General features: G+C 53.7%; 4 protein-coding genes and 2 pseudogenes across 6 annotated transcripts, besides 2 other annotated features; 2 read left to right on the top strand and 4 right to left on the bottom strand.

The window, feature by feature from the left end:
- Positions 1-970: 970 nt before the first annotated feature.
- On the bottom strand, positions 971-1,795 carry NCS57_00897100 (uncharacterized protein; the record flags this gene model as incomplete). The annotated part of the gene is made up of 4 exons (XM_053058766.1): positions 971-1,366; positions 1,421-1,584; positions 1,636-1,647; positions 1,702-1,795. 4 exons carry the CDS (start codon positions 1,793-1,795, stop codon positions 971-973), a joined length of 666 nt encoding a protein of 221 aa, XP_052912597.1.
- Positions 1,796-4,315: 2,520 nt separating this feature from the next.
- NCS57_00897000 lies at positions 4,316-5,752 on the bottom strand (annotated as a pseudogene). Its single transcript has 3 exons — positions 4,969-5,752; positions 4,600-4,907; positions 4,316-4,540 (listed from the first exon to the last, which is right to left on the bottom strand).
- Positions 4,316-5,752: a sequence feature.
- A 1,856-nt stretch (positions 5,753-7,608) lies between these two features.
- Positions 7,609-8,826, bottom strand: NCS57_00896900 (uncharacterized protein; the record flags this gene model as incomplete). Its single annotated transcript, XM_053058765.1, has 4 exons — positions 7,609-7,658; positions 7,713-8,468; positions 8,516-8,642; positions 8,695-8,826. 4 exons carry the CDS (start codon positions 8,824-8,826, stop codon positions 7,609-7,611), a joined length of 1,065 nt encoding a protein of 354 aa, XP_052912596.1.
- A 442-nt stretch (positions 8,827-9,268) lies between these two features.
- On the top strand, positions 9,269-10,015 carry NCS57_00896800 (Trafficking protein particle complex subunit BET3; the record flags this gene model as incomplete). Its single annotated transcript, XM_053058764.1, has 3 exons — positions 9,269-9,292; positions 9,366-9,653; positions 9,704-10,015. 3 exons carry the CDS (start codon positions 9,269-9,271, stop codon positions 10,013-10,015), a joined length of 624 nt encoding a protein of 207 aa, XP_052912595.1.
- Positions 10,016-12,703: 2,688 nt separating this feature from the next.
- On the top strand, positions 12,704-15,483 carry NCS57_00896700 (LisH domain-containing protein; the record flags this gene model as incomplete). Its single annotated transcript, XM_053058763.1, has 5 exons — positions 12,704-13,225; positions 13,400-13,566; positions 13,619-14,936; positions 14,987-15,268; positions 15,322-15,483. 5 exons carry the CDS (start codon positions 12,704-12,706, stop codon positions 15,481-15,483), a joined length of 2,451 nt encoding a protein of 816 aa, XP_052912594.1.
- A 1,069-nt stretch (positions 15,484-16,552) lies between these two features.
- On the bottom strand, positions 16,553-17,458 carry NCS57_00896600 (annotated as a pseudogene). The gene is made up of 2 exons: positions 16,685-17,458; positions 16,553-16,633 (listed from the first exon to the last, which is right to left on the bottom strand).
- Positions 16,553-17,458: a sequence feature.
- Positions 17,459-18,314: the final 856 nt, after the last annotated feature.

Below are 18,314 nucleotides of genomic sequence, written 5' to 3'. Positions count from 1 at the left end.
TCTCTCCCACTCATAAAACTCTCTGTTGTCTGTCTGTCTGTCTGCTGCTCTGTGGGACGTTTTCTTCCGCATCGAACAGGGTCTTGGGCAAGACACCTGTCGTCCACAACACAAACAACATCCTATCCCCCAATTGTCGTCGATCAATCTGGCCTTCAGCCCACCACTCCACTTCTCACGCACGCGTCCACTGATCTTTTTGCCGCCAGGCGACAACACAAGCTCTCCCGAGGCTTGACCTACCCGCTCTGGGGGCTACTTTCTCTCGTCAAGCCTGAGTCTCTGCGCTTTTTCTTTTCCAAGCTCAACAACCAACACATCGCCTCGCGGGGTATATCCTTCGCAGGGTGCCGTAGAATTTTTTGAAAGTCGTTAAGAGCCACGTGACAGCGTCTGTCGTTCAAATCGTAGTAGTAGTCCTTGGGTGAATGATCCAAAGTTCCGTCCGAGGAAAGGTGCCAGATGCGGAGAACCGCCCAGAGACCCCCTAGTAACCAAGGATCCATGCAAACAAGTCTAGGTGAAAGATGGAAAAAGGAAATATCGTTGGTAGATGTCTTTTCCTGTCACCCAAGGCTTTTCCTCATTCTGGACTGTCCGAGGCAGCGGCCACGTAGACGCCGCTCCGGATAGCTTGGACGAGGAATCCATGGGATATCCAGGTCGAACAAAGAACGAGGTTCAAAGATGAATTTAGACGGATCGAAGATGCCGAAAACCAGACCAGCCAAATGGTGCCGGCTCGCATGCTTCGGATCAAAATAAACAAGAACCGGAACAAAGAAATAAGACGAGGGTAAGAGATAAAGGGATAATATGTTCACGTGTCGGCATCAAAAAGAATAAATAGGCAAGAAACACATCTGCCGGCATCCTCGGTTCGACGCCTCAACGAGAGGCGTCATGCCCGAGGGGCCGCCGTTGGGCCAGCTGCCTTTTCAGGCACGGCCCAAAACGACTCCGTATGCACTTAAGCCACGGGGGCAATAGGAGCAACAGGGGGAGCAGGGACGTTGCTCATGTCAACCTCGGGAGGGATCTCGCCGGGGGCGTTCTTCTGAGGGCAGTCCCGAGAGATGTGACCGGCCTCGCCGCACTGGTAGCAGGTCTTGCCAGCAGTGTTAAGAGGGCCACCGTTGGGAGCAGTGCAGTCCCGGGAGATGTGGCCGAGCTTGCCGCAGGCGTAGCACTTCATGGCCTGAGCCTGGCAGTCACGGGCAAAGTGGTTGGGGCCACCGCACTTGTAGCAAGTAGCGGGACGGGGGCCGCCAGCGAAACCACCACGGCCGTAACCACCGGCAAAGCCGCCGCGGCCCATGGGGGCACCACGGCCAAGAGCAGGGCCAACAGGGTTAGGGCAGGCGCGCTGTCAATCCGTTGTTAGTATATAGAGCTTCGAGGGATGGCGACAAGAGCATACAGCAAGGTGACCGGGCTGGCCGCAGTTGTAGCAGCGGCCGCTGGTGCCAGTACCGCTCAGGCGGAGAGTAGGGCAGTCAGCCTGGACGTGGCCCAGACCTTGGCAGTGGTAGCACTGCTTGGCCTCGGTGGTACGGGGAAGAGGGCAGCCGTTGGACTCGTGGCCTAGAGAGTATTAGATATCAACGACGGTAGTTGTCGAGGTCAGATGCATACCAGGCTGCTTGCCTATGAGGTGTAAGTTAGCGCCAGTAATCGTTCAAGAGGGAGGGCAAATCCTACAGTTGTAGCAAAGTCGCTCAGCAGAGGAGCAGACCTCAGCATAGTGGCCAACATTGCCACACTTGTAGCAAGCACGTCGAGAAAGGGAAGACATTTTGAGGGTATTTGTCTGGTAACTCGGTTAGTAAAAGGGCTCATCGAGCATGTTGCAATGCGTGGTTGCGGCGCGGAAACCAGCCCCCTCCGGTTCGTCCCATGGTCGTTCGTATCAAGTTGGTTCCAGATCTCGATGCGCGATTATTAGGATCCTCGGTATCGGATCCTGGAAGACAGTCCATGGCGCTGACGTGAAGCCAAGCTCATATTGTCGATCAACCACGAATGCGATCCTTGGTGGTAAACCCCGGGCGGCAATCGCAATCGCAGTTGAGGAAGCGAGCGGCGAAGTGTCCGACAATGTTATCCAGTGCGGCAACGACGTTCAGGTAGAATAGGATCGCATCGCATTCATAACATCGGGATGAGAGTTGATGACGATGGCGGCGCGATACTTGGACGTTGGTGTTCTCGGCCCTCGTTGATGATTGACCTTGGTGCTGAGGTCGAAACCCCGCACCTCATCTCGCTCGGAGGGGCAATCTGAGCATCAGGTTTCGCCGTGAAAGCGCGACGTCGACATGCGACGCGACATGATCAAGCGCCGACGCGACGGACGATGTCATGAAGATGTCGAGTCGCACACAGCGACGGCCAAGAGCGGGAGCTGTTTGTAGGTGGACCGATGCTTGAAGCTTTCGAAAACGCGTGATTTCTTGTCGGTCGGAGGGGAAATTCGAGTCCAGACGAACAGATCCGGAATGCGACAAATAGTCAAATCGAGTCGGTCGTTTTTTCGGACGATGAAGATTCGAGAGCCAACGTTGCGACAGGAGGAGGTCGTCATCCAGAGGCTTGTCGCGCAACCAGAGGGGGACGAAGCGAAGGAGGGGCAGCAACACACGGCAACACAAAAAACGCAATGCAGCAGCAAAACCACGCTTTTACCGGTTGTCACATACCTTTATGGCCTGGAAAGGAGCTTGATGGGTAAAGGAAAAGAAAGTTTTAATAAGAATATATCCAAACGGTGGATTATGGATGGTTGAGGCTTATCCAAAGATGATTGATGATAATGATAACCAAGAGATTGATTTCCCTCGAGGGTTGTTTTTTCGTTCTTTGTTCCCAAACGGAAATTTATTTTTTGATTAAAAAATTTTCGCACGAAGGAAATGAGGGGAGACAGACACCCGACCGACCACACACACACACACACACAAATCAGCCAGGCCAGTGGACGGACGGAGCTGGAGCCCGCGAATGACTACGACTCGACTGGAAACCTACTACCTACGACCAACGGATTCCATTGTGGGTAGATTGTGGGGAGGGGGCGACTCGGGCAGCAGGCGCAAGCGCGTGGGCGTGGGCGTGGGAGGAGGGGAAGCAACCGGCGCGGGTTGGTTCTTTTCCCACTCATCCAGTGGATTTGCTCGCTCAGAATCACGCGCTGAAAGGAAGCACTGACTTTGGGGGGACATCCAAGCATCCTCTTGGGACGGAATCACGGAAGCAGAGGGCGAAAGGGGAAGGCGATTCATCGAGTCAAGCCGGGGTCTGGAGTCCCGTCCCGAGTCAAGGCAAAACTGTCCAATCACTAATTGCCTAAAGGCGCCCTTGGCCTCAAACCTTCCCTTCCCTTCTTGGGGTTGGGCATCTCGTGAGTCGTGGCTGTCTTGTTTAGGGAAAGGGTGAGTTGAGTGGTCTGAGGGGGGAGAGAGGGTTATTGTGCCGCTAGGGAGGAAGGAAGCAGGAACAGTGTCTTGCCTTCTGGCCGTGTTCCTGACATGGGTGGGTGATGTTTGACTCGGGGTATTCACGTGATGAAGCAGACAACCTTGAACTCCATTCAACCTCCATCACCGGTATCTTCAATATCAGATACAACTTGCTCTTGAGTGCGCCAGTCTCATACCAAACGACTCAAGAATCAATCACTCAAGGATATACCAAGACTCACATCCGGTCGCAGGGGCAAACCGCGTGATGTCTTCAGGATAACAACAGCCGCAGCCCGGGCCATTTCCGTCACGCTGGATCCAGTCCCCCGAACCTCGATGGATGTTAATATCCCCTACCCGGCCCGGTCAAGAAAGATAGGCTGATTTCCGGGCACTCACCGATCGGGTTCCATCGTTGCTGGATCCTCTCAGCTCAACCCCAGTCCTCGGCTCAGCCTGGGTGACCAGACGCTTACACGACACTGATACGAGTGGAATTCCTTTATAGAAATGCCCTTGTTTATAATTGCTTTTTTTTCTGTTAAATCATGTGGTATCTATTCGCCAAGTATGGCTCGCAAGACTCCTCTATCTACGTATTCTCTGGTCTCTAACGTTGTGATGCTGTTTAAACTCGCTAACAAGCTGTCATATATGCCGTGTAAAATCATGTACGCTCAATCAAGAGCACCCTCACTAGGGCTTCTAAAATCCAATCCCTCGCATATCCTTCCAGTGAACAGAAACGTTCAGCATGACGCTTCCTTCAACCAGTTTCCGTTCCACTGCTCTTGCGCAAATAGCAGGCCCTCAAGTCGACATTAAAGACTAGGATTGCCGGCTCATCGATTCCCTTATGCAGTTGGCATTCGAGCTACTCGTCCCACTTCTGAGGGATGCGGTGGGAGCGGCACGTCATTCGTAGGGGCAGTTGATCGAGGAGCCGCCTCGACCACGTAAGAAATGCCGTCCTCGGACACGTAAGAAGGTGGCCGGGGTCCAGACTGAGCTCCAGGTCGCAACTGAGAAAGATCAACGTCCTCATTACGTTGCCAGAACAAACGGTCGGGGTCGACTCGCTACACATGGTCAGCCTCAACAAATTCACCGCAACTGCGGGATCAAGACGTAAACATACCACTGTCTCTCGCCAACGACCATAAGCTGGCGGCTGGCACTTTGTCACTTCACTTTCTATGCCGACCGCTTCTTCGTCTCGAGCAAGGACAACCGGGATGGGCACAGGAGGCACGGCGTATCGTGGAGGTCCACGATAGCGTGGGGGTCGGTTTGCGCGCATGGCTGCTTCGCGGTTACTCTTTATAACGAGGATGCAAAGTCGAACAAGGCCGTGGAAGAAGAAGATGGTGGCAAAGAGGATGACCATGATGAGCATGATGGTCATCTCACGAGTGTTGACCTTGTGGGTCATCGAGAGGGTGAGATCTGAGCAATTGATTAATACCCTTTCCCCGGTCATTGAAGTGCAATTCATAAGGTGACTTACAAACAGTGACGAGAATAATGAGAAACAAACCAGACGCAAAGCATCGAATAATCTGTGCTCGCATACGCCTTGACCGAATCCATGGCAGACAAAACATGAAATGCTTCGGATGCCGTCTCGCATTGTTCCTACGAGATCGATGTCGAGATCGAGATCGATCATGGTGATGCCGTCGCCTTCGTCGTCGGTCAACAACTGAACCACCAAGAATCTCAGCAAGTTGCGCCTCAATTGGGTCCATATGTTCACGACGCTCCCTGCGCTCACGGCGTTCCCGACGTTCGCGACGAGCCTGTCTCGATTCTGCTGAAGGCGTAGCCACGGGGTCCGGTCTCGTAGGCGAAGATAGCTCCGACGGCTGGGTAAGTGGGAGCAGCGGTGCGGGAGAAGTAGTCGTGTTGCGAGTCTCATTTGTTAGTGACGAATTGTTGTTTCCCCATGTCCGGAGGAAGTTTGGTACACCAAACACCCGAGAATGTCGGTTCGTCTGATTCGGGTTCGAGTCTTGAGATTTAATGCTCTCGATTTCCGCCAGCTGGGGTTGCGCATTCGTCGATTGGGGTTGACCGCGACGGAACAGTCGAGAGAAGGGGTTATTCGTACGAGACTCTTGCATATCGGGCTGGCCTTCGATGTCGACATTGCTTCCATTGGATTCTCCCTGGCGCTCCATATGAGCCTGTCGAATGAGATCGGAGCGCAGTCGCTCCATGGCAGGACTATTCAAGTTCATGGTGTTTTGTAAACGCGACAGGGCGTAGGCCGCTACGTCTCGAACAAACGACTACGCGGACAATGTCGTGAGATTAATTCGATAGCAGGCAAAGAGGCAGCACTCTCAACGCAAAAGATGTTGTCGTAGCATCAGGGGTAGCATCTCGGTCATGGTTTGAGAGGGCAGGGAAGCAAGATAAAGACGGGTTCAAGAGCCCGTCTTGAACCTGGGACCGCAACGCACAAGAGTGTGTGAACGAAGACGGCGATGATAACAAGAAGAGAGACAAGAAATCAATAAAAAAGAGGGGACAAAGTTGACGACCAGCGCCGGGTCGAGATGATCTAATTACCTAGTGGGCTCTCGAACGCCCCGTCGAAGGAGGTTCATGTGTTCGTACGAGACCACGGACCCCCCCTTAGCCAAGCCAAGCCTAAACGACTCATGATAACGGGTCCCCCGACGAGAGGATCAGGAACGTGCCAGGGCAAGCCCAGGGATCGATGTCGCGATTCTGCGACATGGGGCCCTGTTTTAGAGGCTCAGAAGGCCTGAAGACGGAGTGACAGAGGCAAGGGCCATGACGGCTGAACAAGGAACGTCCCCGTTTTCTGATTTGTGATTGATTGCAGAGACTTTACTCTGGTGTTTGCTACTCTGTCGACTGGTTGCGGGAACGACATGACTCTCTCTTTTCCTCATCCCTTGTCAGTTCCCCCTGGCTTTTCTACTGAGATAAACACGCCATGCCTGCAACCGGCCTAACACCAACGAACGGCGCGCACCGTAGCAAGAAAACGTGGGATGTGGAGAACAATAGTCGAAGCTTTAACACATCCAGGGGTAGGTCTCCGGAGTAGGGGTGACAAAAAACACCAGACTAACTCAGTAGCGTCGGGATTGCCATGGCGCGCTCATTACTGTCTTGATATACTCAAAGATATGCAACATAATACTCCAAGACTTGTACATTCTGTTGATACTATTTCTAACTGATATCTCTTTCATAAAGGTCGTCAAACCGACGATCAAAGTCAACACTCTCGTTATGATCTGGTAGTGTTGGTCTCGCGTTTTTTGCTACCCACAGACACACTTAAAAGCTAGTCTAGATCCGGCGTCCGTGGCTCTGTTTGTCCGTCTCGGGTAAAGGCACACCCTCATTTTCTTGCCGCGGCCATTGGCCAACCACGACCTGCAGAGGGAGCACCTGAAACCTGAGCTCTCACTTTTCCAGCTGGACAAAAGCAAACCACACGAGGAGCACGATTGGATGGTGATGATGGGACGGGTTATCCGAGGGGCGTCACAGCCTGTCAAGGATACAAAAGACTATTGGAAGACCTCTGTTCCCTTTGAATCTTGCGTTTCCCTCGTGTTTTGCCGTGGCTTTTTCCAAAGGAGACGCAGGGACCTACTATCCATCAACTATTTGCAGATAGTGAGATTGCCTCGACGACGATGGATATCATGATTGCGACACCGTGCCCCCCAGCTCAAGCTCCTCATGTAATTACAAAGTCTTACATGTCTCATACTTGATACATCCACCTGAACGCCTCAAGCCCTTCCCGATGCTTTCAGAAAGAAAAACAAACAAATTATACATGCAGGCTCCAATAAGTTGCGCTTTTCTAGCCCTCACGAAACACCTCTGTCCTGTCCGCCAAGACGACAAGTGTTGCCGCTCCCTGACAATAGTTGACAGGTTAAGCCACGTCAATTTGCTTCACGATCGAGTTTGCTGGAGATGTTGCCAAAAACGATTGCCCTTCGTGAGTTGGCTTATTGCCCCTCGACAAGGAGTTGTATCAAGGGCAGACCATCATTGGCGAACCTTCGTGTTGTTGACACGCCATTATCTCGAAATAGTTCGGACACGAACAGTGGCAGAATTAGGATATCGTTCAGCACGTGTTGCTGGCTCATTTCAACTCGCCAAGAAGCATCTTGCGGTCCGATGATGCGGAAAGCACTGAATTCTCCGTTAGCACACAACTCGCAGATTCTGCCGACACAAGAGACTTACAGATGGGTTCCTTTCCTGGCGAGAATTCGGCGCAGTTTACAGTACCCTTGTGACCGGGAAGCTTGTAAGCGAGCTTGCCCGTCTCGCTCGACCACACCATGACTGTGCCGTCACCTGATGCTGCTGCGATTCTCTTGCCTTCAGAGTCCCAGCTAGCACCCATCAGGTTCTTCTCCAGACCCATTGTCGCACCATCAAAAGTCCGAATGTGTCTCTCCGTGGGAGCGAACGGCCGGATATCCCATGTCCGTACAGTCGAGTCCATAGCATAAGACACAAGCGACTGAGAGTCGGGTGAAACCCTCAGTGACATGATGGTATCCGAGTGTCCCAGCATCGAGTACACCACCGCCTTCTTCCTCAAATCCCACACGCGAATGTCGTTGTCAATACCGCCTGCGTATATCTCGTTGCCAGCTTCCGAGACAGCCACGGCAGTGATGGGGAATTCGGTCTGGATGTAGTCGACAGCATTCTTCGATCGAGGATCCCAGATTCCAATGGTCGAATCATCACTACCACTGACCAGCAGCTCCTCTCCTCGCCTGCTGATGCCCACTGTGTTGATGATTTCCTCGTGTCCGACGTATCGACGAATTCGCGTTCCAGATGTCAGATCCCAACTCGCAAGGTGCATGTCGGCAGATGCGCTATACAGGATTTCCGAGTCGCGCGACCATTGTAGATCCAAAATCGCACCGCGGTGCCCGTTCAGTATTCCGTAGTTCTCGCAATCGCCATATGTTCGCCAGAGCACTAAAGAGTCAGCCCATGTTGCACGCGTCACGTCGTTGTGTTCTTACTCAGAGATCTGTCCATTGATCCAGATGCAATCAAGTTTCCAGTAGGATCAAACTTGGCTGTAAAGATCTCGCCCGAATGTCCTGACAGCTCCATAACAGGAGCTTGAAGGGCACTGGTTCTTGGGGCCTGTTCAAGTTAGTCTTTCACATCTCCACGGTTTCGGGATTTATCAACTCACGCTCTGAACGAGGGCATTGCTAGACGCGTTAAGACGCGCGAGAGCGCCAGTCGAAGAGCTAACATTTTGTCGCTTCACGAGCGACTGAGACGAACCCGGATCGTCGTCGGCGGGACGCTTCTCTGCAGACATGCTGGGCTCGGTGGGGTTTCGAGGGTCAACTGTGATACAATGCGACGCTGATTATCCAAATGCGCTCGACGCTGGCGAACTTTTAGAGCTGTAAAGTGAGCTTGGAGCTGCCTCTTGCATGCAGCACGACGATGGTGGTGGGCATGGAAAGCAAATCGAGTAGCAACGGTTGATTGGTGGCCGGGCCGAGAGTTGTTCCTGACATCGGCGCTTCAACACTCCGTCCACCGACTTCCAGGGTGACGTTGGGAACTGGCCTTCACTCCTGCGCTGGTGGTCCAAGATTAACGATTCACGGTATTCCTAACGGCTTCGAATCCGGCATTGTCCTGGCTGGCTTCTCTTACTTTCATATTGCCCATATCTCCTCCGCCTAACTACCGAGCTCGTCGCACGTCCTACACTCAGTGCGCCCCGCCAGATTCCATCCCCATCCGCAAACATGTCGGCCAGCAAAGCGTCCCGCGTAGGCGAGGAGTATGCCAACCCTCAGCGCCAGCTTTATCGCAATAACAACATGTATACTAACATTGTGGTAGAATCTGGAAGTACGCGAAAACCGACCGATCATTAGCGCAAATGTTTGTCTGACTTGGAACCACAGAACCCGAATCGACAAGGTCAATGCTGAGCTGGTCACATTAACATACGGAACCATCGTCGCACAACTCTGCAAAGACTACGAGAGCGACTATGTCGAGGTCAACAAGCAGCTCGACAAGATGGGTTACAATATTGGGCTGCGGCTCATTGAGGACTACCTTGCCAAGTCCAATACCATGAAGCGATGCGCCAACTTCCGCGAGACGGCCGAGATGATTGCTCGTGTATGTGCGCATCATAAACATGGACAGCAAGATAACTAACAGGGCCTCAGGTCGGATTCAAGATCTTCCTCAACATTACCCCCCAAGTTACAAATTGGACGAGCGACAACGACCAGTTCTCACTTGTGTTTGAAGAGAACCCATTGGCCGACTTTGTCGAACTTCCCGACGACGGGCGAGCACAAGATCAACTCTGGTACTCCAACATCCTGTGTGGCGTACTCCGTGGGGCTCTAGAGATGGTGCAGATGCAAGTGGAGGCTCACTTTATCAGTGATATTCTCAGGGGCAACGACAGCACCGAGATGAGGGTTTCGCTGATTCGATACATCGACGACGAGCTGCCGCCTGAGGATGACTGAGCCTGTCAAGGACAGCCAAGACAATGATTGGACGGAAACCGCGCAGTAGACGATCGGTAGGTCAAGCTCTTTATTCATATCGGAGCTATGGAGGTCATCTACGACAAGCCGCTACACAGCATCTATGACGATCTGGTGCCGATCAGGGCAATATTCTAAACAACCCGAGATGGATGGGCAAGATACAATTTTGAGTGTAGAGCTAGGGATCATGGCACGTGTAGATACCCATAGAAGAGGCCGGCTGTCAGCCACGTGCGAGGCTAAGGAGAGGCGCATACCTCACCCTCGAGCGCTTCACGCTGGCGCATATCAAGATCAAGTTATTTGAAGTCATAGAACAACTTGATGGAATTCATTGCAATGCCGGAACAGGAAGAGCAATGCCAAGTCAAGTAGACAATTCAGCCTGGTGCGAGCAACCTCAACCCCGCCGGATAAACAGTTGATGTCAGATTGCTTCGGATTACACGGATAGATTGATAAGAACCCCCGCGAAAGGGACCACGATACAACACAAGTGGGTTAGAGCAGCCCAGCCGACGGGATGGATTGTCAGTGAGACAAGATTTGATAGTGGAGGTACATCTCAGAAAACGGACCCAGTGGAAACTCAGGCCAGAATGATGGCCACTCAATGTGTCTGCCTCAGGCAACTGGGGCTACTTTTCAACTCCCTTTTCACCTGCAGTCTCAAGAATACGCACTCTGGTTTGAAATTTACGTACCTGCACACTCAGGCATGGCGTCCCAGCCGCATGGGAGACGCCCGCCTAGAAGAGCCTAGAAGGCCAGGCTCCATCAGGGTCCTGTGGGGTGACGCGATTGCTGGAGCGTCAAGCCCCTGAAGAGCGGGCCTCTACCCGTACCAAGCTCCCAGGGCCAAGCGCGCTGAATCCCGTGCATCTCCCACTGAAGCTCACTGGACTCGATGAGCCTCACAGGGCAGTCACGGTCGGGTCGGCGTCTAAAGCTTCTTCCATGCCGGCCGAACGCGGGTCTGGAGAGTCCTGGGGCTGATCCAGCCTCCCCCGGTTGTCGGATGCCAGCCTCTTTTCTGCATGGGCGTGTATCAGCTTCAGCCTTGGGGTCTAAGCGATTGTCAATCTGCAAAACAATACTGAAAGAAGGGAATAAAAGAAAAGAGATCGATTGAAAGATACGCATCAATGGCTTCAGAAAATGCTTTTTTTGTCTTCAATTCGCCCATAGATCTATCGGGAACCCTCCCGATGTACCATCCCTTTAACTGCATCTTCTCCCTTAGCCGCAAGGACTCAGAGGCTTGTGGATCTGCCCCAGGCCCAAGGCTTCAGGCCCAGCCCAGTGGAAGTCCAGCCTTGTCATTTCGCCTTTTGCCTTTTTGGCGCAAGTATTTGTGTACTTGTAAATTGCTTGCGTCTAGCCGTTTAATGGAACGAGACGCATCACCACCGTTCCGGGTCAAGCCAACAATTAAAATGCAAAAAGTCGTTCAAGAGATGCCGTAGACAGGACGACGACGAGAATTATCCAATTGGGAGGCCAAAATAGGGAGGGAATGGAAGGGAACAGCGAGCAAAAAAGTTTCTCGTCCTCCCACCGCCCCAACCAGCGACCACGTTTTTTCGCCCACAAGTGTCTTGCTCCCTCTCACACCCTCTCCCGTTGATTACTCTCTTTCTTCCTCCTCCATCACCTCACTTTGCTCGGCTTAGTGCCGCCTCGGCTTTTGCGACTTATCTGCGAGCGCGAACCTCACCAAGTTCCCCTCAGCCTCAGATCAGACAGATCAGACAGACCAGACGAGACAGCCTAGGACGGCTTTGACTGGGTCTCTCGTCTCGTTCAGCCGCCCTCCACTCAGTGCCCGTCGGCAGCGTTTGAGCCTCTCCGTTTGCTCCAGTCAGTGCCGGTACGGTACCTTCGCGCTCAGGTACCTTACATACGGTAGCGAGGTACCTGTCCGACCTTGGGGGCGGTTCCGCTGGCTTCTCCGAGTTGCGCTACGGGACCCAGAAGTACCTGCGATTCGCGTGTGTCTCCCGCCGGACCACAAGTACCCTCCCACCCCTGGCAATCGCCCGACCCCAGTCACGTTCTTTTTTTCTGGCAGAACCCAGCGCTGTGCTGCACTGAGCAACTGAGGCAGGCCATCACCTCAGGCAAGGGACAAGCCCGGCGCCCACTTTCCACTCCCAGTTACCTCGACACTCCGCCAAATCCAACCTACACCACCACCCGACACCATACCTACTCATTCTCATACTCCCCCCAACTCATCACCGCGACATCGACTCTCGGTCGACCATCGCATCGCCGTTGCGGCTTCGCTCTTTTTCACTTCTTCTCTCAGCTCGCCGTTCATCATCGCCGATTGCCGACACGAGACACGATCCTCCCAATTCCCGCTTCCTGCCACTCGCCTCTCATCTCCCAGTCTCGCGATCCTCGCGACCCTCGCCCCCCGCCCGACCGCGCGCCTCACATCTTGGACCGCGTCCACGGGTCCTCAGCTTGGGACTCCTCCGCGCCTCGTGGGATCGCTGCCCGTCACGTCCACGTCGGGAGGCTGCCCAGCGCTGCTCCGCCTGGTGGCACGTCCCCGTGGCTACACGAGCCCCCGTCTGCTGCTGCCGCCATCGTCGCCGCCGCAGCAGAGCCTTTAGGCCTCTCACTGCTTCTTCCCCTGTCGTCTCCTAACCCGCCATGGCCATGAATCCAAACGTCAACATGGCCAACATGAACCCCATGGGCGGCCCTGTTGGCGGTGCCCCCATGCCCATGATGAACAACGGCGCCATGAACCCCCAGGCTGCTGCTGCCGCTGCCGCCGCCGCCGCGTCTCGCCAGCAGCAAGCAAATGATAACCAGCGCAGTATTCTCAACACATACATCTACGAGTACTTTATCCGCATGGGCATGTTCGACTGTGCCCGTTCGCTTCTGTCGAGCGACCAGCAGGTCAACGTGCTCAAGGACGGCGCGAACCGCCGTCGCGACGAGAACGGCAATCTCATTAACGGCGTCGGCGACGACCCCATGGACACCGACTCCAAGGACGATATCGACGCCAAGCTGCCCGACGATCTGCCTCCGCCGAAGCTGCCCATGCCCGCCTCCGACACCTCCTTCCTCTACGAGTGGTTCTCTGTCTTCTGGGACATATACTACGCGCAGCGCGCCAAGAGCAACAACAACACTATTAACCAATATGTTGCGCACACCCAGGTATGCTTGTTTTCTTGAGTTGTCTCCGTCAGTTGCTGCCATACCGAGCAAGCCATCGTTGGTTGTCTTGCCTCCTATCGAGAATTGAGTCGACCGCGCTGGCTGCTCGTGTCCCCCTAACATTTGGTAACCACTTTCGCTGGTGGCCAATGCTGACCCTCGGTGGCAATGTAGCAACAGTCCCGGCTAAAGCAGAATCATCAGCAGGAACTTCTGCGCCAGATGCGACCAGACATGGCCCAACAACAATACCAAATGATGCGAAATATGCAGAATGGCAACATGGCTGCCATGAACATGAAGCAGCCTCTTGTCCGCACCGCCATGGCTAACGCCAACAAGTAAGCATTTCTGCCAGTGCAGTTTGAGAACCAAGCTGACTGTTTCACGTAGCCCTCAAATGCAGATGGTCCAGCAGGCCAAGCAGAACCAGATGCAACGAGACCCTTCCGGCATGGACGGCCGAGACAGACCCTCGTCTCCGGCTTCTGGGGAGAACGCTCCGTCGCCGTCCAAGAGACAACGTCTCGAAGGTGGCCCTTTCAACCCCAACCAGCCCGGCGCCATGATGCCTAATGGCCGTCCTGGTCAGGGCATGCCTGGACAGCAGATGCCCGGCGGTCCTAACGTCGCCGCCGCTCAGCAGATGCTTACCGCCAATGGCATCAACCCCAACACGCTACACCCGCAGCAGCTGCAGACATTTGTAAATGCTCCTCCCGCCGCCCAGCAAAAATCGATCGCCACTTACTCTCAGAACCTCCAGCAGCATCACGGAACCCAGATGGGGGGCAACAAGATGCCTAATGCCCCTCAAGGACAGGGGTCACCGATGATGGCTCAGGGCCCCGACGGAACTGCTCTCAACGCATTCTACAACCCGGGTGAGATGGGTGGCCCAGGTGGCATGCGGCCGGGACCTAACGGTCCTCAGACTGCCGGGGGCAGTAACCATGCCCTCCAGGACTATCAGATGCAGTTGATGCTCCTTGAGCAGCAGAATAAGAAGCGACTCATGATGGCTAGGCAGGAGCAGGATACTATCGGCAACGGTATGCCCAGAGAAGGCGGCCCCGGCCAACCAGGTGGCCCTCCAGGACCTAACGGACAATTCCCAGACACATCTCCTCAGGCCATGCGAGCCGGCGCCTCACCCAACCCTGCTGAGCAGATGAAGCGCGGCACACCCCAGATGAACAATTCTGGCATTCCTTCACCTGTCCCCGAGGGCGGCCAGTCTCGCGGCTCTCCCAACCCGGCGATGAACTTCATGAACAACCATGTGGAACCTGGTATGGCACCTCACTTCTTTAAGGGAATGGAGGGCAACATGGCTGGCCAACCACCTATGAACGGTAACATGCGACCTCCCAGCTCGCATCCTGGTCAGCCTTTCAACGGACAGATGACGCCGCAGATGATGGCACAGGCACGTCAACAACAGGCCCAGCAGGGTCAGCCAGGACAAGGACCTCAATGGCAACAGGGACCCAATGGCCAGATGGTGCCTCAGCAGATGCAACAGGCCAGCCCTCAAATTCAAGGAACGCCCCAACAGCGATCAATGCCTCCTCCTCAGGCACCACCAGCGAACAACGCCAACAACCGGACGACTGCTTCGCCTCAACAACCAGCGGCTGCTCCGCCTACCCCTAGTCAGACTAACAAGGCAGCACCCAAGAAGAAGGAATCCAAGGCGGCCAAGGACAAGGTAATTCACTCTAAGTCCATGCTTGTCATATATACTGACAAATCTTGTAGCGTACTGCTGCTCAGAAGAAGTCGAATCCCAACCTCAACAATGCGGGTGCTACTCCCTCTGGCGACAACAACGACCAACAAGAGACGCCCACCCCCGCAACTCCCATCAACGCCAACGCCAACCTCAAGAACGGACAGGCTGGACAGAACAACCAGCCTACCACAGCACCTGCCCCTGCTGCTCCCGCGGCTGCAACCAGTGCTCCTCCAGCTCCGCCAGTGGCTCCTCAGGGCCACGACCCTAACCAAAACATGGCCATGGATAACACCTTTGGCGGCATGGTACGTGCAGTTCTGCGATTAGTGCTAGACGGGATTGCTAACGACGAATGCAGTTTGATATGGGTCCTAGCATGGAGCTGGCAAATCCTATTGACGGCAGTAACGTGCTCAACGACTTTGACTTTGACTCGTTCCTCCACGATAATGACGGAGACAACGGGGCTTTTGCCTTCCCGGAGGCGTTCTCAATGGACAACGAGATTGGAGCGGATTAATGGCACTTGCGAAAGAGTTGGGTCGGCATTACGCATCTTGGGTCACACTTAATCAGGCATCATTCGTCACGGCGTTTTATGTGGAAACTATATCATGGTCATGCGGCGATAGGTCTTGGAGGATTTCCCTCCTCCGTGGTGGCTTCAGGGGAAAAGAGCCTCTATTTGTTTTTGTTTTGTGCTTTGTTGTCTGTTGTTTACGTTGGGTGCGGTGGTAGTGGATGGATGTATGTGGTGGTGGCGGATGTGTTGTGTTGTTGCCGTCAGTCGTTGCTCAAGCTGGTTCCCTACTAAAGCTCGTTTCGACACCCCCTTTTGCGTTGGCTTTTTCCTTTGGGACTCATTCACACGCTCCTCGCACGTCTCCTTTTCTTTCTACTTCTGTGGACCTTTTTTCTTGTCTCTTGTCTCTGGTTTGATTTGTTTTTTTGGGTTCGCTTGGGGTGGTGATCTCTGTGGGGAGGAGCAAGAAAGAAAGAGATGAAGTCAGTTCAGTTGGTTGGGATCCATGGCTGAGAGCCATTCTGTGTAAAGTGTTGTTGGTTTATTACTCGGTGTATCGATGTTGGCGAAAAATCACATACCACGTTTGCATTTTATTAGTTGTTTTCTCTCTATCGTTGAAGCAGGAATAAAAACTTCTAGTTTCACTACTTGTCCGTGACGCAGGTGAAGTATGCATGACGCATTAAAGGTCTGGGTCACTGATTCATGCTGCAATGGCACCATCTCAATGAGTCAACGATTATGCCCCTGCTTAATTGCAGTCATGAATATCGTGGTGTTTTCTTTTCCATCTACCTAGATATCTACACCAATTCCGTTGCGCCAGCGTTTTCATGTGGGGGGTATCTATAAGATTCTAAGACAAAGAAAAGAAACATGACAAAAAGCTGGTTATAAACAGAGGCGCTCAAAATACGGTAATCGTGGGCCCTTTGGCTGCCGTCAAGTTTTAAACGGCAACGATGTACCGTATACTCGTGTTCCCACGAGTGTGAAGAAGAATCAAGGAGGCGCAGCCGGAGCTGGCAAGAGAAGCAGAGACAATATCGACCGACGTGCTCGTCTATGTTGTTTCGTAGACGGCGACGTAGGCGACTTCGAGCATGTTTTCGTAGCCATCCTGAGTAGCACCGTTGGGGTCACCCTGTTTCTTTGTTAGTTCAACTCCTTCGGAAATCTCTTGGTGTCAACTTACAGGCCAGTTACCGCCAACAGCAACGTTGAGAAGGATGTACATGGGAGAGTGAGCAAGCGTAGCCCAAGTTCCCTCGTCACCAAGCTGAGCGCCAGTCAGGGAGTGGAAGGGAGCTCCGTCAAGCAGCCAGTGGATGGTCTCCTGCTGCCAGTTGCCGGGCCTCCTGTCCACGACAATGGACCAGGTGTGGAAACTGTTGTCGGGAATGGGAACAGCCTTTCCAAGACCCTCGGGCTCGTTGCAGGGACCGCCGCCCTCGTGGCCGCAGTGGACGGTGCCGTAGCCAGTGAGGTCACCATTGACTCGCTCAAAGATGTCGAGCTCGCCGCAGAGAGGCCACTGAGTACCCCGACGCATGGAATCGCCGAGCATCCAGAACGCAGGCCAGATACCCTGCTTGTTGGCAGCTTCACCAGTGCGCAGAGCAGCCTCGACACGCATGGCCTTGCCCTCCTGAGCATGCCATGCCTTCTTGGACTCGAGTCGACCAGACGTCCACTCGCCGTTGGACTCCTTCCAGGGCACCAGTTGCAGTGTGTGACCGCCCGAGAGCTGAATGTTGCGGTTGGACTCGGTGTACTCCTGGAGCTCGTTGTTGGTGTTGATGTTGAGCGCCACGTTCCAGTTGGACTCGCTCGGGGCGCAGCCCTGGCAGCCATTGAAGTCGTCCTGCCAGACCACCTTGAAACCAGGACGGTTGGGGCACTGAATGGCCGAGGCGAGGGGAAGGACGCCAGCAAGGAAGGGGAGGAAGTTTCGCATGTTGATGGTCGATCTTCGGGTTTAGATGCCGTGTAAGTCGGGAATGGCTTAAAGGTGAAACTAGCCCGTGCGGAAAATATTTGACAGGTACAGATCGACTGTGTGAGAATGTCTTAAAAATAGACCAAAAGAAGCAAAAGAGTCACAGCCCGTGAAAAGTTGATATCAAAGTGTTGAATGAGGGTAAAACGCCTCCTGGGCTAAAAGGAAGGTAACCGAAGAAGGCGGTTGGTTATTTGTTGCAAAGAAAGGAAGGGAAGGGCCGAGATATGAATATCTAGACCAGGCTTCTCAAAAGTAGGGAACGTATGAAAGGAAACAAAAACACGAAAAATGGGCTGGACTCGATGGTGGTGAAGCGAAGAGAGTGGCTGGCGGGGGAGCACTGGTATGTGGATGTTTTTATATCTACGCTACAAAGATGGGAAACCTTGATCTCCATACAAGTCTTGAACCCCCGAAGAGGAGTGGAGAAGGAGATGGGCAAACGAGATGCAGGACCAGTCCAAGGTGTTTTGGCCTTGGCTATAGAGGCCCCCCGGCGCATAACACATCGCCCCCCGGGGGGCTAGCCAGATATGGGCGAGGAAGAAGGGACGATAACAAGGTCCCCCGGGAAGAGGCATGAAGGGACAAAGTAGACTGCTACCCAAACAAGCAGAAGTGGGAACGTTCGAGGTCTAGAATGAAAAAGCCAAGCGCGGTAAACTCGTGCTTAGCTGGTGATGATCAGGGACCAGACCGAGGGACTGTGATATGATACGTACGATACGTTAGTATAACAACGGGGAATAGGCCTTTAATTCGTCAAGGGTGTCTTCCGGATTGGGCTTCTAAGAAACAACGGAGGCTCGGGGGGTGTGGACCG

This window comes from Fusarium keratoplasticum, chromosome 6 (assembly GCF_025433545.1).
Source record: "Fusarium keratoplasticum isolate Fu6.1 chromosome 6, whole genome shotgun sequence".
NCBI classification, from domain to species: domain Eukaryota; kingdom Fungi; phylum Ascomycota; class Sordariomycetes; order Hypocreales; family Nectriaceae; genus Fusarium; species Fusarium keratoplasticum.
Note: the sequence above shows the minus strand (reverse complement) of the source record. Positions and strands in the feature narration are given on the sequence as shown.